This window comes from Fusarium sambucinum, chromosome I, assembly GCF_050947815.1.
Source record: "Fusarium sambucinum isolate potato_lamoka chromosome I, whole genome shotgun sequence".
NCBI classification, from domain to species: Eukaryota; Fungi; Ascomycota; class Sordariomycetes; order Hypocreales; family Nectriaceae; genus Fusarium; species Fusarium sambucinum.
Window position 1 is genome coordinate 4,074,032 of NC_139294.1, and position 23,159 is coordinate 4,097,190.

A 23,159-nucleotide genomic window follows, 5' to 3' on the forward strand; every position below is an offset into this window, starting at 1 on the left:
TCTGCTCACCGGCCGCAGCCATGTCTGCAAGCCATATTACCGATGCTGACAACGCCGAGGACAATAACATGGTGGACATTCAATAATCGAGAAGTTATGGGATGTCTGATGCTGTACTTGTCAAACTGTCCCAAGTGTGACGAGGTCCATCAAGAATGCATATATCATAATCCCGGTCTGCAATTTCAGAACAGTCTAAAGACAATCTGAGTAGCACCAACAGTTGTCAGATATTCCCTGGCAATGTTCATTTTGCGAAAGCCATCCTTGTAACGTGCTGCCTTTGTCGTTATCTCCAACAGCAGATTTTGGCGGCTATAGACTGTAATCGTAAAACACTTGGATCGCAGGGCTCTGATGACAGTAACGTCGAGACTGACAATGGCCTCTTAAGGGCCACTGCCTGAAGTGAACCACTTGATAGCCTCGCTAGCATTGGGGGGCTGCAGTCTCTATGGGTTACTTCTATCTGCTGTTTGCATCGCTAGGCATACAGGTAATCCCTCGAATCATCCTAGCTTGCCTCGGAATGGGATTTGTTTAAGAATCGATGCCGGGTTAAGATTGTTTATTGTATCAGCAGTTGCTTGACGGCGACAAATCACCACCCATAACACATGTTGGTGACTAGCAAATCTGGCGAAAGGCTACAAATTCGACATCGAAGAACCTGTGCTAGGATGTGCAGTATTGGCCGTGATGATGACGAAGCAGTCTTGCTGCTCCCATGTTCCATTGTCGGTCTCGATCATGCTATAGCGTCTCCGTTGATCTTGAGTCGTGAAAATCTAACAAATTGACACATCGCGAGAGGCATATTTTCTTGGTACATAAAAGGGCGTGGCTTATTGGCCATTGGCGCAGAACGTTGCATGCATGCTGAGGCTAACCATGGAGGTTGGCTCTGTTGCAACGTTGGATGCAAGTCACACTGGTAATTATGTGGTTCGTCCGTCCCCGAACAAGATGTTGCAGTAGGCCGTCGTTGGTAAGTCTTTGGCAGTCAAGTTCACTTCCCCAATCGGCCAGTTTGGGGAGATAAGAAAGATGGGATGAATAACACAAGGATATCTTGCTTTGTCCGTAGACGCGAGCGGCATCAACCGTTCACTGCTGAATCCCAGAATTGTCATTGAAGATCTCTGATTATTCTTGTTTTGTTAACCAGAGCTCTGATGCCGAACTCGGACTCCGGCAGTTGTAAAGATGGAGATACTCATTGAACTCGTCAGTATTGCGTCTCAGCATGGCTTTCGGCGAACTGTGACACCAGTGTACAGCGACGAAAGCGCATTTCGCTCCTACTGGCAGCGCCACAGAAGTTTTTATTCAAAGCGAACAAATCTTTCCAGTAAATTTCCGTCGGAATGTTCTGTTGGCTTGGATATGTGGTGTACTTTGGCTCAATGCAAGTAATGCAAGAAACCTTAGAACCTACGTCACCGTGTCCAGGTACTAGGTCCGAGCCAGGGACGCATAGTTAAATATACAAGTATTGATATATATTGTAATTTTACTCGCCTTTGTTGTCTATGTACAAACTCAGTCATTCGTGACATCTTGAAAGAAGAGTGCAATGCTTGTAGTCTCTCAATGTGGCTGCTGCATCAGACTGGGCGGTTTTGTTGTTAACTGATGAGCCTTCTATAATGTATTCCGAGGGTCCTTCTGTGGTTAACATACCTTTTCATTGAGTAGTTCAAGAGCTATGGCAAGCATATTATTTTATAAATCATATAACAAATTCTGTAAAACCAACGACGTGCAAGTCGTGTCGGATAAAGAAGCGGAGCAGACCGTGGGCGACAATGCATCACCAAGCGCTCACAACTTCCCATTGGAGAGTCAGCGAAGAGTCTTGGAAGTAAATATCGCAGGCTTCATACATTATTTCACATTATTTTGAAAGAATAATGCCATTTACAAAAAAAGGCCTACGAGAAGGTTAACTGAAGTTGTCCTGAAGGATCACGTGACTGATTGGTCATGTGATAGATGTAAAAGAGGAAGTTGCAGGCTTATCGGTTATCGATAAAGAGACCCACTATCATCGAGTCGAATGCTTTGCAACCAAGAGTCTTTTCATCATACCTACCTACTCATCAACTTACTACACCCTTGAAGGAATAATCAAGCAAAGATGGCGAGCTTAAAACGGTCAACCGAGTCCGACTCATTGGCTTCAAATATCTCAAGCAAGGTTTATGTTCGCTCAACTAGAAGTGGCAAAGTGCAGAAAATTGTGAGAGAAGTCTACCTACGAACGGATATTCCTTGTTCTTCGAAGCTTTGCAGGGCTTGTCTTCAGGACGCTCCCAGGAATGCTGCTCAACAAGGTAGAAAGCTCTTGAAACCCCCGTACTACAGTCCGCTAATGTTTATTACAGCTCAGCCTTTCGTCCTCTCGGACAAACCTGCGGGCACCAAGGCTTTCCCTCAGGGTCATTACCTAGTACCTGATACTAACGCATTGCTGAACGCGATGGATCTCTTTGAGCAGAGCTCGGCCTTTTATGACGTGATAATCTTGCAGACAGTACTAGAGGAACTACGAAATCGATCACTGCCTCTCTACAACCGCCTAGTGGGGCTCACGAAGAGTGAGGATAAGCGGTTTTACGTCTTTTTCAACGACTTCAGGCTTGAGACATTTGTTCACCGAGAGACGAAGGAGAGTGTCAATGATCGCAATGATAGGGCTGTTCGGCAGGCTGTCAAGTGGTACGGCGAGCATCTTGCGAGCACAAAAAATGCGAAAAAGGTCCCAGCGGTGGTAATGCTTAGTGATGATCGGGAGAACCTTCGCAAAGCTAGAGAGGACGGGCTTCACGCATCCTCTCTAAGGGACTACGTCGGCAGTCTCGAGGACGGCGATAGGCTCCTCGATATGGTGGCAGAGGCACAAAACCAAGGATCGTTCAAGACGCAAGGCCAGATGCTCTATCCTGAATATTTCACCCTGTCGAAGATGATGACTGGAGTCAAGGCCGGTTTGATGCACCAGGGAATCTTCAACGTCTCGCCGTACAACTATCTCGAGGGCTCCATCAAAGTCCCGGCATTTCCAAAGCCTCTCCTGATTCTTGGTCGCGAAAACATTAACCGATCTGTTGATGGCGACCTTGTAGTCGTCGAGGTTCTTCCTGAAGATCAGTGGAAGGAGCCTTCAACAAAAATCATTGAGGAGGATACCATCACCAAAAATGAGAACGCAGACGTGGAGGAGAGCCAAGATTTTGTTTCGGAAAAGGAGCGTAAAGCTCTTCAGGAACAGGTCAAGAAGACCCAGAAGAGTGCTTCCGAGAGCAAGCCCCAGCCCACAGCCAAGGTTGTTGGTGTAGTCAAGCGTAACTGGCGTCAATACGTTGGACATATCGACCCTTCGTCGGCGAGCAAGGCTTCTAGCCAAGGTCGTAAGCAAGACAGCGTCTTCCTCATCCCTATGGACAAGAAGATTCCAAAGATTCGTCTCCGTACACGGCAGGTGGCCGATCTTCTCGGCAAACGTCTTTTGGTAACCATTGATGGTTGGGAGCGTGACTCCAGGCATCCTATTGGACACTTTGTGCGGTCTTTGGGTGAGCTAGAGACCAAGTCTGCCGAGACTGAGGCTCTATTGCTTGAGTGGGATGTCCAGTATCGGCCATTCCCCAAGACCGTGTTGGACTGCCTTCCCAAAGAGGGACACGACTGGAGAGTGCCTACAAGCATGGACGATCCTGGCTGGAGGCAGAGAGAGGATCTTCGAGGGCTCCTTATCTGCAGTATCGATCCTGTTGGCTGCCAGGACATTGACGACGCCCTCCATGCAAAACAACTGCCTAATGGAAACTACGAAGTTGGTGTCCACATTGCTGACGTCTCCAACTTTGTCAAGCCCGCCAATGCCATGGACACTGAAGCCAGTATCCGAGGTACCACTGTCTATCTAGTGGACAAACGTATTGACATGCTTCCTCCGCTGCTAGGTACAGATTTGTGCTCGCTCAAGCCTTATGTTGAGCGGTTTGCATTTTCTGTACTCTGGGAGTTGAATGACAATGCTGACATCGTCAATGTTCGCTTCACAAAGTCTGTCATCAAATCACGAGAAGCTTTCAGCTACGAACAGGCCCAATTGCGAATCGACGATGATTCCCAGCAGGACGATCTTACTAAGGGTATGCGCATGCTCCTCATGCTCTCCAAGAAACTCAAGAAGAAGCGAATGGAGGCTGGCGCTTTGAGCCTTTCTTCCCCAGAAGTCAAGGTGCAGACTGAATCCGAGACATCTGACCCCATTGACGTCAAGACAAAGCAGCTTCTTGACACCAACTCCCTCGTCGAAGAGTTCATGCTTTTCGCCAACATCAGCGTCGCAGCCAAGATCTACGAGGCCTTCCCTCAAACTGCTATCCTGCGTCGCCACGGCGCTCCTCCGAAAACCAATTTCGACGAGTTGTCGAACCAATTGCGCACTAAGCGCAGTATGGAATTGCGCACTGATTCCAGCAAGGCTCTTGCTGATTCTCTGGATCAATGCGTTGACCCTAAGGAGCCCTTTTTCAACACTCTTGTGCGTATTATGGCCACTCGTTGCATGATGAGCGCCGAGTATTTCTGCTCTGGTACCCAAGCCTATCCCGAGTTCCGCCATTACGGTCTTGCGTCAGAGATTTATACTCATTTCACATCTCCCATTCGTCGTTACGCCGATCTGCTTGCTCATCGACAGCTCGCCGCCGCCATTGATTACGAAGCCATTCACCCCAACGTTCGCAGCCGAGGACGCCTCGAGGCCGTCTGCAAGAACATTAACGTCAGACATCGCAATGCCCAAATGGCAGGTCGTGCCAGTATCGCCTACTACGTCGGCCAAGCTCTCAAGGGCAAGGTCGCTGAGGAAGATGCGTTCGTTATGAAGATTTTCAGCAACGGCTTCGTCGTCCTTGTTCCACGCTTTGGTACTGAGGGTCTGATCCGGCTGAGAGATCTCGCTGAGCCCGAGCCAGAGGCTGAGTACGATGCTGAGACTTACACACTTACCACCACGGGAAGCCGAGAGATCAAGGTCGAGCTATTCCAGAAGGTCAGGGTTAGAGTCCGTGATGAAAAGGATGAGATGACCGGCAAGCGGGGTGTCAAGATGGAATTGATCGAAGCATAGACAAGACAAAAAGTTGATTCTGATAGGAGGTATACGGCATAATGCATAATCTACGAGTCACTTGGTCATAGATGCCATGTAGGAGTTTTTGGGTAGACAGATAGTTTTTTTATTTTACGAATGTATATGCACGGATCTAAACCGTTCTAACAGCCATCCTTGAAACGCCAAACTTTCCAGTGAAGAACTCATGTGAAATCGTCCGTCAATTTTGCCAATAAACCGCCAAAAAGCCTTTCTCTCTCTCTTTACTGCTCCATTGCCTCGTTTACATCGGCGCTGCTGTCGCCCCAAAGACCCTCGAGCTTGAATTCGGCAGCCCACTCGGTGACAATCTGCTTCTGATCAGGGGCGACCTCATTCTCGCCAGCGTTCTTGATGGTTGGCTTGGCAGCGGTGGCTGTAGACCCGACAGCAAGAACGGGAGGCTCAACCCATCCCTGGATGCGACCGTCTCGCCAGTCAGTAACAACTGTCATAGCGGCGGCAGGAAGGTTGGGGATGCCACCGCGACCTAGACGACCTCGCTTGCGGGCGACCTGAACAAGGAAATCGGTCGTGAAATCGCCGTCAGCACGGTTAGGTAGTAGGGCAGGAATGTCGTAGACATTTGTGAGTTTCTGCATGAGATCGGGAGAAGCAGAAAGGCGTTTCAAGAGAAGGGTGACAGCAGGGACAGGGTCGTCGATCTGCTTGGGAGGAACAGCGTTGAGAAGGACGAGATGAGCATGTGCTTCGGTAGCGTTCTTGAGGGAGACTAGGCCGGCAGACTGTGTCGAAGAGGACGAGGGGAAAACGACACCGGGGGAGTCGAGAAGAGTAAGCTTGCTGTCAATCTTGACTGATCGAATACTCGTGGTAACACCAGCCTCTGCACCGGCAGGGCAGGCCTTTGAAGAGCTACCACCCTTTCCGCTCATCCTTGAAAGAAGAGCGTTGATGACTGAGCTCTTACCCACGTTAGGGTAACCAATAACACCGACTGAAACAGCACGCTTGAGTTGTCGGCTAGCGGCAAAGCTCTTGAGGGCCTTGAAGAGTGTAGCAGAGGTGCTCTGAACAGTCAAGTCGCGGTGGTTGAAAGTGTGTGCGTTGGGAGCAGCGCCAGAAGCTCGGAGGGGCAGTGTAGGGAAGTAACGGCGCAGGTAGACAAGCCAGTCTCGGAGAACCTTGGGAGGGATCAAATCACACTTGTTGATTATGAGGATTAGACGTTTTTCTGGCGAGGCCATGATCTGACGCTCAACCTCACGAGAACGGGTACCCTCGGGGTCGCGCGCGTCGAGGACGTAAAGGACGACATCAGCTTGCTCTACAACCTGCTTGAAGACCCGGTCGTAAGTCTTCCTTGAGGAAGCTTCCCCAATTGACATCTCAGGGCCGTGATCGTTGTCGGAATCACTCTCGTCATCCTCGTCCATGTCGTCGTTGGCCAGCTGGCGATCATAAGTAGCAGCAGCAGCGCGAGCACTGGCGATAAGAGCAGCCATGGGGTTTGACTCGTCGATATCTTCATCTAGATCGTCCTCCTCCATCTGATCAGCATCATCGTCTTGAACACCGGCCATGGCATTATCGTCGGTGGCGCCAGTCTTCGCAGCCTTGATCATTTCCTTTCTTTTTTGCGCCAGCTCTGCCTTCTTGATTCGATTGGATTCTATCTCTTCCAGCACTTGTTGCTTGTATGGGAAGAGGTTAGGGATACCGGGATCCTTCTTTAGCTTTGTTCGCCATTCTGGGTTCTTCTTTGCGAGCTTGCGCTCCTTCTTTTGCTTTGCGGCAGAAGCCTTTTGGATCTTGTGGCGAAGACGAACGGGAGTTCGCTTGGACTTGGGTTCTACAAGATGTTAAACATGAATTTCTTTGAGGAGTGCTATATGTTAGCGACTTACTCTTGGGTTTGGTGATTGAGCCGGCCATTTTGAAATTTCTGACTTGGTTATGTCTATGAAGAATCTCGACCAAAAGTTTGAAAAATTAAGTGGGATGGCTTCATTCTGCCGATTTATTTTTCAGACCGCCTTTCCCCCCCACTTTGTAAAGGTACGTACAGTTACGTGCAAAAGTTCTAACCTATTTTAAAATTCTCTGCTAAAAACCACTAATATCTACTTTTTAAATCCCTTTTAAAATATACTTATAAAATAAAAAGAATTATATAGTATTTTTTATATAATAATTTATTAAGTTAAATACTATATTCTTAAGAAATTTTATATTTTAGGCTATTATAGAGCTAGATATAAATTTTATAAATAAGAGGGTTAAATTTTAATACTAGATTTATACTAGATTTATTTCTAAAGTGGTTTTCTATTTATAAACCTTTATTTAAAATAGAAATAAACTTTATATAAATTCTTTTAAAATTTATATATAGAGAGAAAAGGCTTAATTATTATACTAGATTTTTATTAAACTTATAGCTATTTTATAGTTATATTTAAATTGCAGTTAAAAGTTATAGTTTTTGGTGAGGATTTTAGGGTCAGGTCGGAACTTTTGCGCGCCCACTGTACCCCCAGTATATCTACCTACCTACATTAGTACCTTAGTACCTTACCTACCTGTACTTACCTCTATCTTCAATTAGTACCTACCTTAGTAGTAGATATACCTACCTACCTAGGTAGGTAAGTATCTACCAAGATAAGAATGTTCTCTTTTACATCCAAGCCGTGTGTTTAGCTGTACCTATATCCCCGGAATGCATAGTAGTCAGGAGCTACTGTATGTAATTCTATTTAAAACTACTAGAAATGTCAATTTTGCTATGGTTTCTTAACTTCATGGTACTTCTAAGAGACACTAACTATAAGTTATCTTGAGGAAATGCGGTATATCACGCTGATTGAAGAAGTATCAGATTGGTTCATATATACCTTAGTAGATATAGATATACAAGTATCTCAAAGCCTGGTCAGACTAAAGTAAATACCAGCAGGCCTCATTGATGGATGGCTGGACTTGAACGGAACCAAACCCGAAACCCGATACTAGGAACCCGAAAGCTACTCTGGTATTATCATTCATCGACATCGCTATCACTGTCAATGTCACTTCATCCCGAGATGCGAAAGTCACTATATTTAGTATCATGACTGACTACAACATGATCTAATAGTCCAAACGAGTCTCTATCTTTCTTTACTTAAATCTTGAAGCTATCGCCGTATAATTTACCTTGATCGAATATAGCAGCTATGTCTTCAGACCTCACCCTGCGAATTCAGACGAAACTCGACGCTGCCATAGATAAATATGTTGCACGCAACCCACGATCCAAGGACTTACATGAAGAAGCTATCAAATCAATGCCAGGCGGGAACACAAGAACCGTTCTTCACGCGAGCCCTTTCCCGGTTGTCATCAAGTCTGGCCAAGGGCACGAGGTTACGTCTGAAGATGGGCACGTGTAAGTGATCTAATAAATTGAATCAACATAGCTTGAACTAAAAATCTATACAGATATACAGATCTGACTGGGGAGTTCACGGCAGCTCTCTATGGACATTCCAATCCCGTCATCATATCGGCGATTAAACATGTGTTGGACAATGTCGGCATGAATGTAGGTGGCAACACGGCGCAAGAGCAGTTATTCGCTCGCGAGCTTTGCAGTCGCTTCAATATTGAGCATGTTCGCTTCTGTAACTCGGGTACCGAGGCCAACATCCATGCTCTAGCAGCTGCGCGAGCTTTTACGAAGAAGAGAAGAGTGGTGACTTTCAGTGGAGGTTACCACGGCGCAGTCATTGGCTTTAAGGGAGGAAAGCCAGAAGCTAACAATGTGGACATGGATGACTGGATAGTAGCCAGGTATAACGATCTTGATAGTGCTCGTGCCGCCATCAAGAGTGACGACGTCGCTGCTGTCTTGATAGAAGGAATGCAGGGCTCTGGAGGTGGCCTACCAGGGATGCCTAAATTCCTTCAAGGAATACAAGAGATTGCTGCCAAAGTGAGTTCTACTCAAGTCACATTGTGGTTTTGTACTAACGGCGGGCAGGCTGGCGTCTTGTTCATCATGGACGAAGTCATGACTTCCCGTCTTTCTGGGGGAGGCATCTCGGAACTTGGAGGTCTCAAGCCAGACCTCAAAACTTTTGGCAAATACCTCGGTGGAGGTCTCGCTTTTGGTGCTTTCGGCGGCAGAGCGGATATCATGGCGGCGTTCGACCCTCGGTCTCCAAATGCCCTCTCCCATTCGGGCACTTTCAACAACAACACTCTGGTGACGCACGCTGGATATGCTGGATTGACTAAGATCTACACGCCTGATGTCGCAACAGAGTTTACAAAGTTCGGTGATGAGCTCAGGGAACGGCTCAATGCAGTAACGGAGGGTACAAGAGTAGTCTTCACCGGTATTGGTACAATCATGGGAGTGCATTTCACCACGCACGGTGATCGCATGATTGTACGTTCAGGAGAGATTGAAGAGGTTGATACTTTGAGAGACCTCTTTTGGTTTGATATGATGGAAGAAGGTTTTTGGATTGTCCGTAGAGGGTTCATTGCTCTGGTGCTTGGAACACCAACAGCTGAGTTTGACAGGTTTGTCGACTGTGTTGAGTCGTGGGTATCCAAGCATGCAGACCTCGTGAAGCTCTAGAGCCAATTACCATTTTTTTTTGTTTCTGTACCTGTTCAAGAGTTTCAAGAGTCAGTTATTATGTCGAAGGTGTATAATCGAATCCAGGCACATATTGAAGTATACAATTCTAGGCGCTGATTGGTCTGGCGCAGTTTGAAATTCTCCACATAATTCTGTATCTCAGTAACCCATTTCAACTCAATAGTATCCATCCTTTACGCATACAACCGCGCTCGTCTTTCCATCTCAGCTTCGCGCAAATTAACTTCGACCCAAACTCCAATAATACTCACCCTCATCTCATCGCATTTACCTAAACCGCCATGGACTTCCAAAATCGTGCCGGCTCAAAATTCGGCGGTGGTGGTGTCGCTTCTCAATCCGCCACAAATGCCGACCGTCGCGAACGTCTTCGCAAGCTCGCCCTCGAGACCATTGACCTTGACAAGGACCCTTACTTCTTCAAGAACCACGTTGGCTCATTCGAGTGCCGTCTGTGTCTTACTGTACACCAAAATGATGGCTCTTATCTCGCCCATACTCAAGGAAAGAAGCATCAGACCAACCTCGCCCGTCGCGCTGCCCGCGAGCAGAAAGAAGGCCGTCAGGGTGCTGTTGACCCAGCTACTGGCCTGCCCATCGGTGTCACGGGCGCAGGCTTTGCGCAACGTCGTAATATCGTCAAGATCGGTCGCCCAGGGTACAAGATCACAAAGATTCGTGACCCAGTCTCTCGGCAGCAGGGTCTGCTCTTCCAGCTCCAGTACCCCGACGCAACACCAGAGACATCACCCAAGTGGCAAGTCATGAATGCCTTCACCCAGCACATCGAGGAGCCCGACAAGAACTTCCAGTATCTACTCGTCGCCGCCGAGCCCTACGAGACAGTGGGTTTCAAGATCCCAGCGCGTGAGCTCGACAAGCGCGAGGACAAACAGTTCGCCTTTTGGGACCCGGATGCCAAGGAGTATTGGATCCAAGTTATGTTTATGACAGAACGTGAGGAGCGTTTCAATGCCGCTCCCGGACAGGCAATGCGGAGGTAATGATACATATTTATACACCCTCTGTTGTAGTCATTTGTACATTGGGAGTCAACAAGGGGGGTTTCTGGTCACGGTACGGCGTTCAAGGATTTTCAAATAATGATCTCGTGTTCGGTCATCAAATACAAGGGCAAGCAGCATAAAGGGTTGTTTTGATGCAGTGTATTGGCGAATGCTATTCAGGTTGGATCGGTAGGGCTTCAGAAATACAGTTCACTACTCAAGACCTACCAAGAGAATAGCAGACCATTGATTTAAAATACGTTCTTGCAGGAAGTTACTCATCGATGAGCACAGTCTTCATCTACAAATACAAATTACTCAAACGCCGCTTCTGGTTCTGTTGATTATTATTGACTTTGTATGGCAATGACTGAAATCTCATTTTTTTTTACATTCCCCTATAATGCAAATCGCATGCCGTAACCGTCTTAACCCTCCGTTTGCATGCGTTCCTTCTAGACCTGCCCTGCAATCATAGTTACATCAAAAGATGTATCAAAATAGCGGAAAGATCAATAACAAAGACCAGGCTTTGCTATACAAGAGTTGTTTAGCCTCATCATGCCACAAACAGCTGCTCGATCGCCGACATATTTATGCTCGTGCATCACCTCTGTTCCAATGGTAGCTAAGAGAAGCCTGTCCACACCAGCAAGTCTCCTTCGCGGATGAAATTGTTTCGCAGCCCGAATGTCTTTCCATTTACCGGAAGTTGTTATCAAACCGCTTGAATGTGTAACCAATGAAGGGCAAGCTCATCTCGGGAGACTCCTCAACCTGTCGGCCTGACTGGATGGCCTGAGCCTTCAGGACAGTAGCATTATCAGTCTGGTCAATCTCGTCGGTAGGGAAGTATGTAGTGTCAATGTTGGAAGTGAGGCGAGGCTCGAAAGGTGCGCGGATACGGCGCAGGCTGTCAAACTCGACGCCACGGAAGAAAGCATGGCTCTTAATTTCATGCGCGCCACCACGACCAAGACGGTTCTCTGTGTTACAGACCATGCTGATTGATGTTAGTAGCTGCGTCATTCATGTTGATATAACAAATATCTTACCTTCGGATCAGGTGCTCCGCATCAGTGCCGAGTGTTATATCGTCAGGGAAGTAGAGCGTCTGTCTCCAGTTCACAATCTTGCGGTAGGTGTCATGGCTATCCTCGGCACAGAATGGGGGCCAGCCAACCAAACACTCGAACATGATAGTGCCCAGTGACCACCAATCGCAGTCAAAGGTGTAGCCGTGTCCGGTGAAAATCTCAGGGGCGATGTAGTCAGGGGTTCCAACAGTTGAGTAAGCCATCAGTCTTCGGGATCGTCGCCAGTCGTTGATCTGAGATCGGTTGCTGACCGTAAGGTTAATCTGATCAATGGCAACAGAGTTACGGTCGCGCGGCTTGTTAGACCTTCCTTGGAGGAGCTGCTGGTAATAGTTGTTGTCATGAAGTCTATGGAAACCTGTTGACAGACCGAAATCGGTGAGCTTGACGTGACCGCCTCGGTCAAGAAGAATATTGTCGGGCTTAATGTCACTGTTTCAGGGTTAGACAGGTTTCAGGGAGTGCAGTGGCACAATGTGGTACATACCGATGGATGAAACCTAGCTTGTGCACAGCTTCGATGGCAAGAACAATCTCTGCAATGTAGAAGCGAGTAATATCTTCGGAGAAGATTTCGTACTTGATCAGCATCGTCATGAGATCTCCACCAGGCAAGAACTCCATTAGCATGTATAGGAAGTACGAGTCCTGGAAGGTGGTGTATAGCTTGACAACCCATGGACTGTCCGACTCGGCGAGAATGTCTCGTTCTGATCGAACGTGGGCAAGCTGATCCTTCTTGAACATTTCGGTCTTGATGAGTGACTTCATGGCATAAACCTTGCCATCTCCCTTCTTTTGCACAAGTTTGACCTCTCCGAAGGCACCCTTTCCGATGATCTTGACGGTGTTGTAGTTCTCGGGCTTGTCCTTGGTACGCAAGAAACGTAGGTACTGGCCTTCTTTCCTGCCAGCGGTGGACCAGAGTTGCTCGCGTCTGGCCGCACCCTGGGTAGGATCTTGAAGTTTTTGCTCCAGTTCGCTCTGTCTGTTGGTTTGTCGTGAGTTAGTTACATATGCTTAAAAGCGACGGCGGCAGATGTTGTGTTACTGTTCCGTACCTTTGGTTGCGCTCGCGTGCTCTCTTGACACTGTCCTTGAAAAAGTCGGCAGCAAGCTGGGAGCACTTCTTCTGGTTGCTGTTGGCGTTGGTGCCATATCTATCGGGATTTCGTTCCGGTGCTCGTTGGAATTCCTCACCGGTGGCGGAGGATTGGGTAGGCATGGGAGGGGCGTTCATGTAGTTGTAACCAGGCTGCTGTCCTGAACTGCCAGCAGTTCGGGGACGCTGACCCGACGAAGGGCCTCGGGCGTAAGTCTGCCCTCGAGCAGCACCGCCAAGATTCTGGTGGGAAAACTGATGAGCAAGACCGGTGTTGGGATCGTTGGTGCCCGGTGTGTTGGATCGTTGTTGATACCCGGCGCCCTGCTGATAATCGTTCTGCTGCGGCTGCTGGCCACCATACTGGGCATATTGGTTCTGGTTAAAGTAACCCTGGGGCGCATAACCACCGGCAAATTGCTGCTGCTGCTGTTGAGGCTGCAATCCACCAGACTGTTGACCAGACGTTGAAGGGAAAACGGGCTGGGGAAAGGTCGAAGGCGTAGTGGGATAGGCGGTCCTATCCGAGGCGGTCAAACGATCATTGCCATTGCCAAAGTTGAGATAGAGGCGATTGTTACTGTTGTTAGGATCCATCTTGTCTAGTTGAAGCGTCTCTATCGCCTCGTTTCGCCGTGATACCGTCTGCGAATAACGAAAGTAAAGGTGAAAAGAATCGGATCAAGACTGCCAGGCGGGAGTCGAGATGGCGGACAAGTTTCAGGGGAGGGTCCAGTCCAGGGGCTTGTGGAGGGGAGAGCGAGGGGCGGCGCGCGGGACTGGACTAGCCAGGTTAATTGGCAAGTACCTCCTAGAGCTGTTGTGCTGTGCTAAGGAAGGCAAGTACAAGCTCAAGGCGAGTTAAGGTAGAACAACCTAGGTCGGGTCCATAGTACCAGAACCACTTCTAGCGGAGTAGAAAGAGAACTTGGCCTGTACTCCAGCTACTAACCTAGAGAACAAAACAGTGGACGGTAAATGGTCTTGGATTAGACGAGCATAGCAAGCTGGAAAAAAGGCGATAAAGTAGTAGGGAAATATTTGTAGACGGACGTACTGCACCTAGCCCAAGTTAGCAATACTGATCTACCTGGTCAGGTGTGGTAACTTCTTAGTAGATGGTGCTACTTCTTCACTGCACAGTACTGAGTCGAGTCGAACGAACTCGCAGGGATTTAATTATCGCCCATGTTTGGGGAGGCAAACGCTCAAAGCATGAAACCTACGTTTCCATTGGTTTTGGCCCGGCTGGGGTTGACAGTTGGCAGTGTGGCAGCCAGCTGAGGGGAGGCATTCCGAGGGGGCTAAACAGGACCGGGCGGTCTGGTCCATAGGAGGTTAGGTAGGCATGGACACCTAACTAGGTACCTACCTGCTACTACAGGCAGTTTTTATTGGGAAACTTGGCTAATTTGATGGGGGGGCTTCGCAAAGTCTAATCGATGCAATGAGACGGTATGTCACGAAACATAGGGCTCTAAGAGCAACCTTATCCTCACACAAGGAAACTTGGCTAATGAATTGATGGGTCAGTTTGTGTTACTCTGCATCACTTTTGACTTGTTCATTGTATCCTAAATTAAGCTACAATGTTAACTTTTCTGTCTTCCCCTTATAGGATGCTGGGTATGTTAGAGGTAGTGGTCAAAAGGTTGATATGGAACTCCTGACTATTAGACTAATAGCCCATCTATGCCTTCGCCACAACCTAGCTCGGCACCGGCAAGCGGTGCTGGTGGTGAATCGATCGTGAACTGACCATCTTCCTGTTTCTCTCTAGTCCTCATCTCTGTCATCGGTTCTTAAACTCTGTAGCGCGTCTGCAGAGTTGCTTCTGGGCTTGTCCTTGCTTTGCTGTACTGGAGATCTCTCAGGGGCCGAATCCCTGTCCGCTGTGTTTCCCCAGATTGATGTCGGATTTGTCGCTGTACGGACGGATATGCATGTTTCTACTGCTATTATATTATTCCTGAGCCTCAGGTGAACCTGTCACTTGTATGTCGCAGCATCCTCCACATTTCTAACCCTTGAATAACCTTAGTACCTATCAACAGCTTTCCTTCCTTGGTTTGCAGCCTCGACAGTAACATGTTGTCACAAGTAGATGAACTCTGACAACATGTCATCTGTTTCCTGAGATATCTAATTACTTGAATCATTTCGGATAGCATCTTTGCTTTATTAATGCAACCCTAAATCAAGTACAAATGGAGCTTTACCATACCTTGCTCGGCTTCTGTAACACCCAACTGTCGCTTGCACTTCCCACATGGCAATTTGCCAGGGATCCTTGAACATGTCAAAATTGGGAGTACTGTTGATACCGATCTGGTCCAAACAAATTCAGTCAATGGTCACATGCTCAATTCATGTTTGCTTTCAAACCTAGTACCAGTATGTGTATCTCGTCAAGCGCCAGACAGTATTGTCGAGAGCAACTAATAAACAAGTTGAAGCGGCCTATGTACAAAACCACCCATCTAGTCTTTTTTAATTTTTAGAAAAACATTTGTAGTGAAGTCCGTACCTATGAAGTGCCTACTAAGATACCATATACGATATAATTCTGAATGAACTAGAAACCGAATTGTAATCAGATCTGTTGTCTTGTATCAAAATAAACACAATACTCATAGTCATTGACTGCCCTTCGTCTATTATATCAACCCGGAGCCACAGTATTTCCATCCCGACCACCGGACCTTATCGGAGCTGCTTATCGTCGGTTTTTTTTTCTCCAGCGGTCCGAGCTAAATGGTGAAGCCGATATCTCGACGCTCGCTGCCCCGCGGTTCAAACGGTTTGAAGATCTCGACGATCAACCTTTCCTGCCTTTTCATTCAGGGTTGCGGTAACATACTTACACAATGGCCGACTCTAATCCTCCGGCGCAGCAGCCTGCTGCTAGCACCGGCGCAACATACAAGGCCCCTAGTCCTAAACCGCAACAGAATCCAGCTCTTCGAATGATGGGCCTACCAAATCTCCCTCGAAAACTCCCGTCACGAAACTGGCTCATCTTTTGGGCCATCACTGGTTCCATCTCAGCGGCTATTATCTACGACAAGCGCGAGAAGAAGAGGGCCACAGCCAAGTGGAAGCATGTCGTCGCTCCTCTTGCAACCGATTTAATCCCCTCAGCAAGCCATCTTCCTCGCAAGCTGACAATCTACCTCGAATCACCCCCTGGGGACGGTCTGCGTGTTGCGCAGGATCACTTCATCGAGTATGCGAAGCCGGTTCTGGCCGCCTCTGGTCTTGACTGGGAGTTCGTCCAAGGAAGGCAGCAGGGCGACGTGAGAGCCGCTGTGGCAGAAAAGATTCGTCGGCAAAGAAGGCAGCATGAGCGACCAACCGAGGAGGATTTACAAACAGACGAGGCTATAACAGCGGCTTTGAGAAAGAAAAACAATATACCAGAATATGAGGGCGTCCAGGGCGACATCGTCTTTGGCTTGCACACATGGAAGGAGTATATGAGAGGTTTACACGAAGGCTGGCTCGGTCCACTTGATGCTCCTGCGAAGCCCGAGACAGAAACGAAACCTGCGGCTATCGAACCAGCTGTCGACACCCCCAAGGTTGAGGGTGAACAAGCCGAGGAGAATAAGGAGGAGACTAAGGAGGAGGAGAAAAAAGACGAGGAGAAGAAGCCCGAGCGACCGCCCCAACCAGTGCCTTACAACACCACCACCGACTACCCTCTCGCCAGCCTCCCTGCCCAGGTTCCCGCCGAATTCTCTCCTTCAAACCCCATTCCTCTCCCCCACCGCCTCGGCTTCCGTCACACTTTCGTTCGTCTGAACCGCTTCTTCAATCGCCGCAAGCTCGCCGATGAGATCGGCCGCGAAGTCGCCGCCGTGTGCTTCGCCGCCTCCTCTCGTGAATGGCGCGAGGCCGACGGTCAATACGAGCAACAGCTCGTCCTCAAGCACGAGGAGAATGACTGGGTCAAGTCAGTGTGGAAGACTGAGGAACCCGCCAAGACGGACGACGATAACACTGCGACCACTCCTGCTCAGCCTCCCAAGGAGAAGATCTGGCCTGCCCCAATTGTCATTGACCCTCGTCTGGCGCAGCGCATGCGACGTTTCGAGATGACTCCTGAGGTCGAGGCTCGCGCTGCTCAAGTCAAGGTTTCCGAGGCCGAGGTTGAGGGTTGGATCAAGGGAAGCTTCCGCAGCTTGTGGAACTGGACTGTTGAATCAGTGACCGCCAAACCCATGCGGCCTAATGTTGGCGACGTGGACAGCGATGAGTAAAAGGCGTGTCTGTGAGATTTGAAAAGGGGCGCGGCTTGGCCAAACCGCTGTGTAGTTTTTTCTGTACTATTATTCCAATCACTCAAGGGAGCATCTTATGATCAAAGGACTATATGCATGTATGTATCTATATTATACCTTGGTAGGCGAAGCGAGGATCCGTTGTACATCTTTGATATAGCATATGGCGGTATCTGTTCATGATCTGCTGTTTCAACGATCCCAATGTGCCGGCTCTCGTTGTTTGTAGTGTGTCGATGTTCAATAAGTTGTGGCATGTTCAGTCATCATCGGAGTCACTCCCATAACTCACTAACCCCAACCCCTTCTTTTCAGGCGGCTTCGAGGCAGTTTGAGTTGTAGCTTTGGGCTTCAACTCCTTTTCACCGTCCTGCTCCGTGGTTTCTGCTGGTTCCAGATCTTCCTTGCCGGTTTCCTCTACAGCGCTAACCTTGCGCCTTAAACCCTTGACTTCCTTTTCCTTGTTGCGCTTCCGCTTCCGGCCAATCTCCCACGATTCGCCGCCTTCTTGAGCATCAGCAGGCCCGTCGTGAACGGCATCGCCCTTTTGCCGCTCGCGAAAGGCTTTGAGACCCTCCTCTGTCTCCCGCTTCACGCGTTCCTCCTCGGCGCGTTTCTTTGCGCGTACCTCGTCCAGGAACTCTATCTCATCATCGTCCAGCGCGCGGAACTGGTTACGTAGTTTACTTTGTTCTTCGAACTCTGCTTGCTTCGCCGCTGTTGTTGTATGTTAATTGCCAAGTATGATATCATATCTTGGAGGAGAAACTGACCTTTGTTTGCTTGGAGTACATCGTATAAGCTCTTTTCACCCTCTCCTGTGGCCAACTTGATGCGCTGCTCTTCACGTCTTTTCCTTTCAGCTTCCAGTTGTTCCTGAACGGCTTCCCATTCTTTCAGTTTTGTAGAGCTGTGGAGAGGCTGCTGTGTTGCGCTTGATTCCGTGCTCTTCGCCTCCGTAGATATTTCGCCTGACGAGTCAATTTTGCCTACAGACACAAAGCGGTTGGACATGGTTTAATGGAAGGGATGAGTCGTGGCGCCTGTCACAGTCAGAACGTGCGGGAGTAAGGTCACAACCAAGGTATCGAAATCAATGTACGAAGGAAACGAAGGTCAATATTCGTCAAACTCAGGCACTGCTCTCGCATGTACCAACAGCATAACCGATAATCTACCGTCCGCGGCGTGAGCAAATCTGTGAAAATGACACCAACTCACAAGTCATCACCATAGAGGCACAAAGTAATATGTGTGTTTGCAATGTTATTCTTATTGTTTGAGTAAAACTGTAAGCAAGAAACTTCTTGCAGAAGAAAATAGAGCAAGACAGCTGGATGCGATACCGCTTCAGCTCGTGTTCTGCTTAGACACCTACCTCAGCTATGTTACAAATCCACCTTCATGCAAATCGTCTTGTCCAACCCGTTGCATGCACAAGAGCAATGAAAAATGCTTCTAACACCTTTTTTTTATTTGCGCACAAAGTACACAAAAACCAGCTACCTAAAAACAGCTTTCAAGAGCTGAAAAATACATCGGGATTGTTGAATCGTTATATCAAGATTCAAAGCAGCTCGTGTTTGTAGACTGCATCGTTCCATGCCCTTGAACGTTGTTCGAATATTCCGTGAGAATCGTCTCAAGTCGTGAAAAAGAAAAGATGTGATAGCAAAAACAAACTCGGCGTTGTAATGATTTCATTAAGCCGACGCGACAAAAAGCAGCTGCTTCAACATGGCGTTGAAGTAAGTCTGCCACAGTGCCTGACACCAAACCCTGTGCAAAGCAAAAGTCAAGAGCGCAACACCCCGTTCCTCTGGCGATGGGCACGCTGGCATTGACAAATCCGTGTCAGCACCGACAACCCGGGAAGTTTAAAAAAAAAATTGAAGAAACAAGAATAAAATATCAAACCGATGATCAGCCGATCAATCCAAATCCCTTGTTTTACCCGCTGATTGCAATGCATAAACCCCGTCATGTAAGCCCGTTCCCTGTGGTCAAAATCCATATGTGCCACTTGCAATAACAAACGAAAAAGAAAAAGTGGGGGAAAAAGTGAAATGTATATACCATCCTCAAAAAGTCTATGCCGTGGAGCTCATCGAGCAGTAACAAATCATATTTGCTTTGAATCGATTTGCATTGATTTGTGCATAGACATGGGAACATGAGGAAGAAATGGTCGAAGTAGATTGTGACCGTTTAACATCCTGTGTTTACCACAGAACGTAGTGTCCAAGCGAGTGGTAGGAATGCAACGCTACCGAATCGCCATCTATAGTAGGATATGTTGTGCTGAAGTTTTCGTCGCTTTGCCGTCAGCATCAGAATCAAAGCCAGTACCGCGCAGACTGGCAGGCTTTGAATCGTACGTGACGTGGCAATGGGTGAATGCTGCTGAGCACGAGTGCCGATGGAAACTGTAAACTGCAAGTCTATCGAACCGAACCGTGTAGTGTAAGATGAGAAAGCCGAACGCCGAATGTGACCATTACAGAACATAAAAACAAAAAACAATCAAGGAGAATGCCATAGTGTCCGGACATGACCAGGAAACAATAAGCCTTGTTTGCTCATGAAGAGCATTGCAAAGGCTAACCGGGTCTCGTCATCCATTCATGGCTGTAGTAGAAATCCTGAGAATGATCCGCCGAAAAGGTCATCTTGTGAACAATTTTTGTCGTGCCTGGGGTATCTGAATGCGAATTTATCGTTCTCGGGATGCGTATAATAAGGAAAATCGTGGCCGTGAAAATGAAACCTTTTAAAACTTTTTTCTTCTTTCCAAGATCGAACCGCCCTCGATCGGAGGCATTAAATGAAGCAATTTTGGTGAGACTTTAACCCATGACAGGTTGGCTGTAGCCGTGAGGCACGAAATAGGGAACCTGCTGCTTCATGGGATCAACACAGCCAGTGCAACTACACTCGGCCAGACCATGCTCCCACATGTTTTGTGAATAGTGGTAGTGTCCACTGTAGGAGTTATGGCGCGAGTTGGGGTAGAAGGTGCTATGAGCAGGAGGTTGAGGATATCGGTTGGCGTATTGTGCGGCGGCTTGAGAAAACCATTCGTTGTAGCGGTCGTTGCTTGACGTAGCAGACATAGCGTAGTCTGGAGTGCCATAGCCAGAATCGGGGGGAGTGAGAGGTGCTCCCCAAGAAGTGTGACCCCAGCCAGACTCGCGTGGGCGGTAGCTCTGTTGCTGGGACTTCATAGCCTGGTAGCGCTCATATTCGGCAACCTGTTCCTGGAGGTAACGCGATTGAGGAGACTGGCGGTGGCCAGAGTACCTGGCGATGTCGGTATCGATGGCAGGAACAACAGATACGAGCCTCTCGCGGCTGGCCTGGGCGACCTGTCGCTTCTTCATGCTCTGCCAGTCACGCCAGTTCTCGAGCCAAGCCTGGTAATCCTTGCTCATGTCAAGGTTGACATAGAGGCGCCAGCCCATGGACTCGACCCACTCAAACTCCAGTGAGTTCAGTTCAGAGACGGCGATGCCACTCACCTCGGACCAAGAGCGGTTCTGGAAGGTGTTGTCATCGAGGAACTTGCTTCCCAGAAGCAAAGAAACGGTTAGGTAACGCCAGACCTGTCCCTCAGAAGCTTTGTAAGGACCCTGTCCCTTCAAGGTGTTGATCCTCTTGGCGAGATAGTTCATTCCAAGGAGGATGGTGGTGCTGGGCAGTCGTGTCGAGGTGAGGATCTGAGACACGAACTTGCGGAATGGCGAAGTCACAGCAGCCTCAGGTGTGACGACACGGGTGGCCATCTCGGCAACGTACTCGGACATCATGTCGACCTCATAGTCGAGGACGGCACACACGCCTCCGGGCATGATGAAAGATTGGAGATAAGACCGACGAAGATCGAACGCGACCTTTGTCGGAAGATGAAGCGAAACTGCGGGCCGTAAAGCGAAACTGTGGGTTTATACCACAGTGAAGACGGTCCTGTAGGCGTGAACGCAAGAATGATTCGATGTTGGGTCGATAATAGATCGACTAGAGTTCAGTAGGCGCTTCGGGCCATTTACTGAAGCACCTTGGACCGTGGGTTGTAATGTCAAGGTACGGAAAAACGTATGTAGACGAATCGTTATGATTCGATGACTCGCAGATGGTCGACCGATTGGGACCAGAAAAAGAATTGCTTTTGTTGTGAGCGGCTATAAAACAATGCCGATGGTGTATAGGAAACCCGGTGAGTCTCAAATCCAAGCAGTCTAGGTCTGAAAGTTAGTTGGAGGTCTTGGCCAGATTTGTCATGATGATCGTCGGGGTGTGGTCAGGTTGTCTGCAGTCGTCGAAATCGAGATCGAAGCCGTTGTTGCGGTACTCGTTGGTAGAATTGAAAGAGTCGGCGGTAGGGAAAACGCAGAAAGATGAACAGGCAAGAGCGAACAGAGGAAAAAGTCGAAGATATGTACGCGAGTGTTGTTGGTCGATTGAACAGAGCGAGACCACAATTGTCGATAGATCGTGACGAAACCAAGAATAAAGTGAGACTCACCAAAGAGAGAAGACAGTTGTCTGGGGAGTAAGGAAAGCGTAAAAGGCGAGGAAGAGAACCCTAAAAACCACAAGTCCAAAGGTTGTTGATATTTATCGTTCAAGAACGTTCGGAGAATGCAGCTCGAGTCTACTACAGCAGCGGGACTGGGCAGACACGGACAGGGCAGAGAAACTCGCGCGAGAAAAGTACCGGAACCCCAGAGTCGACAAACCAAATGAAGGCCTGCTGACTGATAATTGTCTAGGTGTTGGGAGAGTTCGGTTTCTATCGTGGAGGTGGAAGAGGTAGAGAAGTAGAGAGGTGAGGTGAGGAGGGTGAAGGAAGGGGAAGAAAAAGAAATGATGGTGAGGGTGGAAGAGGATGAAAGAAGAAGCAAGAGCCCCGACAGCCCAGGGCTAAGAAAGGTTGGATGGATGGATGGATGGATGGCAAGATGGAGAGATGGGGATGGGGATGGGGGATGATGCGGTGCTGGACTGGACTGGTCCAATGCGCGTAGAGAGAGTGTGCAGCGAGTGTGCGGGCAGGTTAGTGTGGAGGTGGGCGTGGCGGACTTCAGGTCCTGGTCAGTTGGGTCGGGTGTTCGTTCCTCCACTGTTGCAGCGAGCGTGAATTAATGGAAGTGGCCTGGAGCAAGGTACGTCTCTCAGGCCTGTACAGTACCGACCGTGCCTGCGTGCGTGTGCCTGCGTGTAAGGTACCTTTACCAGCATCAGTAAAGACGGGAGTACGAGTACGCCGAGGTTCTTTGGTCTGACACCTAAAATGGTCGTAGTAGTAACGGCTGCGGTACGTAGCCAAGCCCAGCGTCAACGTGCAGCGTAGCAGTGCCCGACAGTTGCCAGGTCCCCCAGGCCCCAGTCCAATCCAATCCCATCCAGCCAGTTTTTTCTTCCTTGATGAGGAGTCATTTGAGTGGACTCGAAATGGGTGGATGGGTCCCTGGGACCCCCGACCGTACCCTACCCTACTCTACCTATGGACTTAGCCTACAGCAGCCCCCGGGCGATGCACCTCACCTCACCACGCACGGAGCGACAAGTGACGGCGGCGGGTGTGGAACAGCAGGAAATAAAACTGGGGGTGCGTCGAGTCATCAACGAATAAACTCTTGTTGGCAGAAGCTCAATTCACGATTGTAAAATATTGAAAAACCCAAAGACAGTCTCTTTAGCCAGTGCAGTTCTCTGTCGTTCTAACGTGGGCCTCTAGATCAAGCCCCCACCACAGGTGTGTACATGCTACATATTCCTTTACAAGACTAGAACAAATTAGAAATACATAAGAAAAAAGTCTGTATCGACAGGCTGACCCCCCAGTTAGAGAATACTAGTGGAACCATCCTCGAACAGAGACGGGA

General features: G+C 48.6%; 8 protein-coding genes across 8 annotated transcripts; 4 read left to right on the forward strand and 4 right to left on the reverse strand.

Moving 5' to 3' along the window:
- Positions 1-2,140: 2,140 nt before the first annotated feature.
- FSST1_004042 (exosome catalytic subunit DIS3) lies at positions 2,141-5,146 on the forward strand (the record flags this gene model as incomplete). Its single annotated transcript, XM_083230179.1, has 1 exon — positions 2,141-5,146. One exon carries the CDS (start codon positions 2,141-2,143, stop codon positions 5,144-5,146), a length of 3,006 nt encoding a protein of 1,001 aa, XP_083087472.1.
- A 248-nt stretch (positions 5,147-5,394) lies between these two features.
- Positions 5,395-7,066, reverse strand: FSST1_004043 (RNA-binding GTPase NUG1; the record flags this gene model as incomplete). The annotated part of the gene is made up of 2 exons (XM_083230180.1): positions 5,395-6,983; positions 7,039-7,066. 2 exons carry the CDS (start codon positions 7,064-7,066, stop codon positions 5,395-5,397), a joined length of 1,617 nt encoding a protein of 538 aa, XP_083087473.1.
- Positions 7,067-8,349: 1,283 nt separating this feature from the next.
- FSST1_004044 (pyridoxal phosphate-dependent transferase) lies at positions 8,350-9,761 on the forward strand (the record flags this gene model as incomplete). The annotated part of the gene is made up of 3 exons (XM_083230181.1): positions 8,350-8,561; positions 8,615-9,107; positions 9,156-9,761. The coding sequence occupies 3 exons, from the start codon at positions 8,350-8,352 to the stop codon at positions 9,759-9,761; spliced, it is 1,311 nt and encodes a 436-aa protein (XP_083087474.1).
- A 305-nt stretch (positions 9,762-10,066) lies between these two features.
- Positions 10,067-10,789, forward strand: FSST1_004045 (spliceosome assembly protein PRP11; the record flags this gene model as incomplete). Its single annotated transcript, XM_083230182.1, has 1 exon — positions 10,067-10,789. The coding sequence occupies one exon, from the start codon at positions 10,067-10,069 to the stop codon at positions 10,787-10,789; it is 723 nt and encodes a 240-aa protein (XP_083087475.1).
- Positions 10,790-11,494: 705 nt separating this feature from the next.
- Positions 11,495-13,588, reverse strand: FSST1_004046 (serine/threonine protein kinase CBK1; the record flags this gene model as incomplete). Its single annotated transcript, XM_083230183.1, has 4 exons — positions 11,495-11,795; positions 11,848-12,321; positions 12,377-12,877; positions 12,951-13,588. The coding sequence occupies 4 exons, from the start codon at positions 13,586-13,588 to the stop codon at positions 11,495-11,497; spliced, it is 1,914 nt and encodes a 637-aa protein (XP_083087476.1).
- A 2,270-nt stretch (positions 13,589-15,858) lies between these two features.
- On the forward strand, positions 15,859-17,253 carry FSST1_004047 (Tim22-complex subunit TIM54; the record flags this gene model as incomplete). Its single annotated transcript, XM_083230184.1, has 1 exon — positions 15,859-17,253. The coding sequence occupies one exon, from the start codon at positions 15,859-15,861 to the stop codon at positions 17,251-17,253; it is 1,395 nt and encodes a 464-aa protein (XP_083087477.1).
- Positions 17,254-17,533: 280 nt separating this feature from the next.
- Positions 17,534-18,288, reverse strand: FSST1_004048 (N-terminal domain of NEFA-interacting nuclear protein NIP30-domain-containing protein; the record flags this gene model as incomplete). Its single annotated transcript, XM_083230185.1, has 2 exons — positions 17,534-17,991; positions 18,048-18,288. The coding sequence occupies 2 exons, from the start codon at positions 18,286-18,288 to the stop codon at positions 17,534-17,536; spliced, it is 699 nt and encodes a 232-aa protein (XP_083087478.1).
- A 1,832-nt stretch (positions 18,289-20,120) lies between these two features.
- On the reverse strand, positions 20,121-21,122 carry FSST1_004049 (cyclin family protein; the record flags this gene model as incomplete). The annotated part of the gene is made up of 1 exon (XM_083230186.1): positions 20,121-21,122. The coding sequence occupies one exon, from the start codon at positions 21,120-21,122 to the stop codon at positions 20,121-20,123; it is 1,002 nt and encodes a 333-aa protein (XP_083087479.1).
- Positions 21,123-23,159: the final 2,037 nt, after the last annotated feature.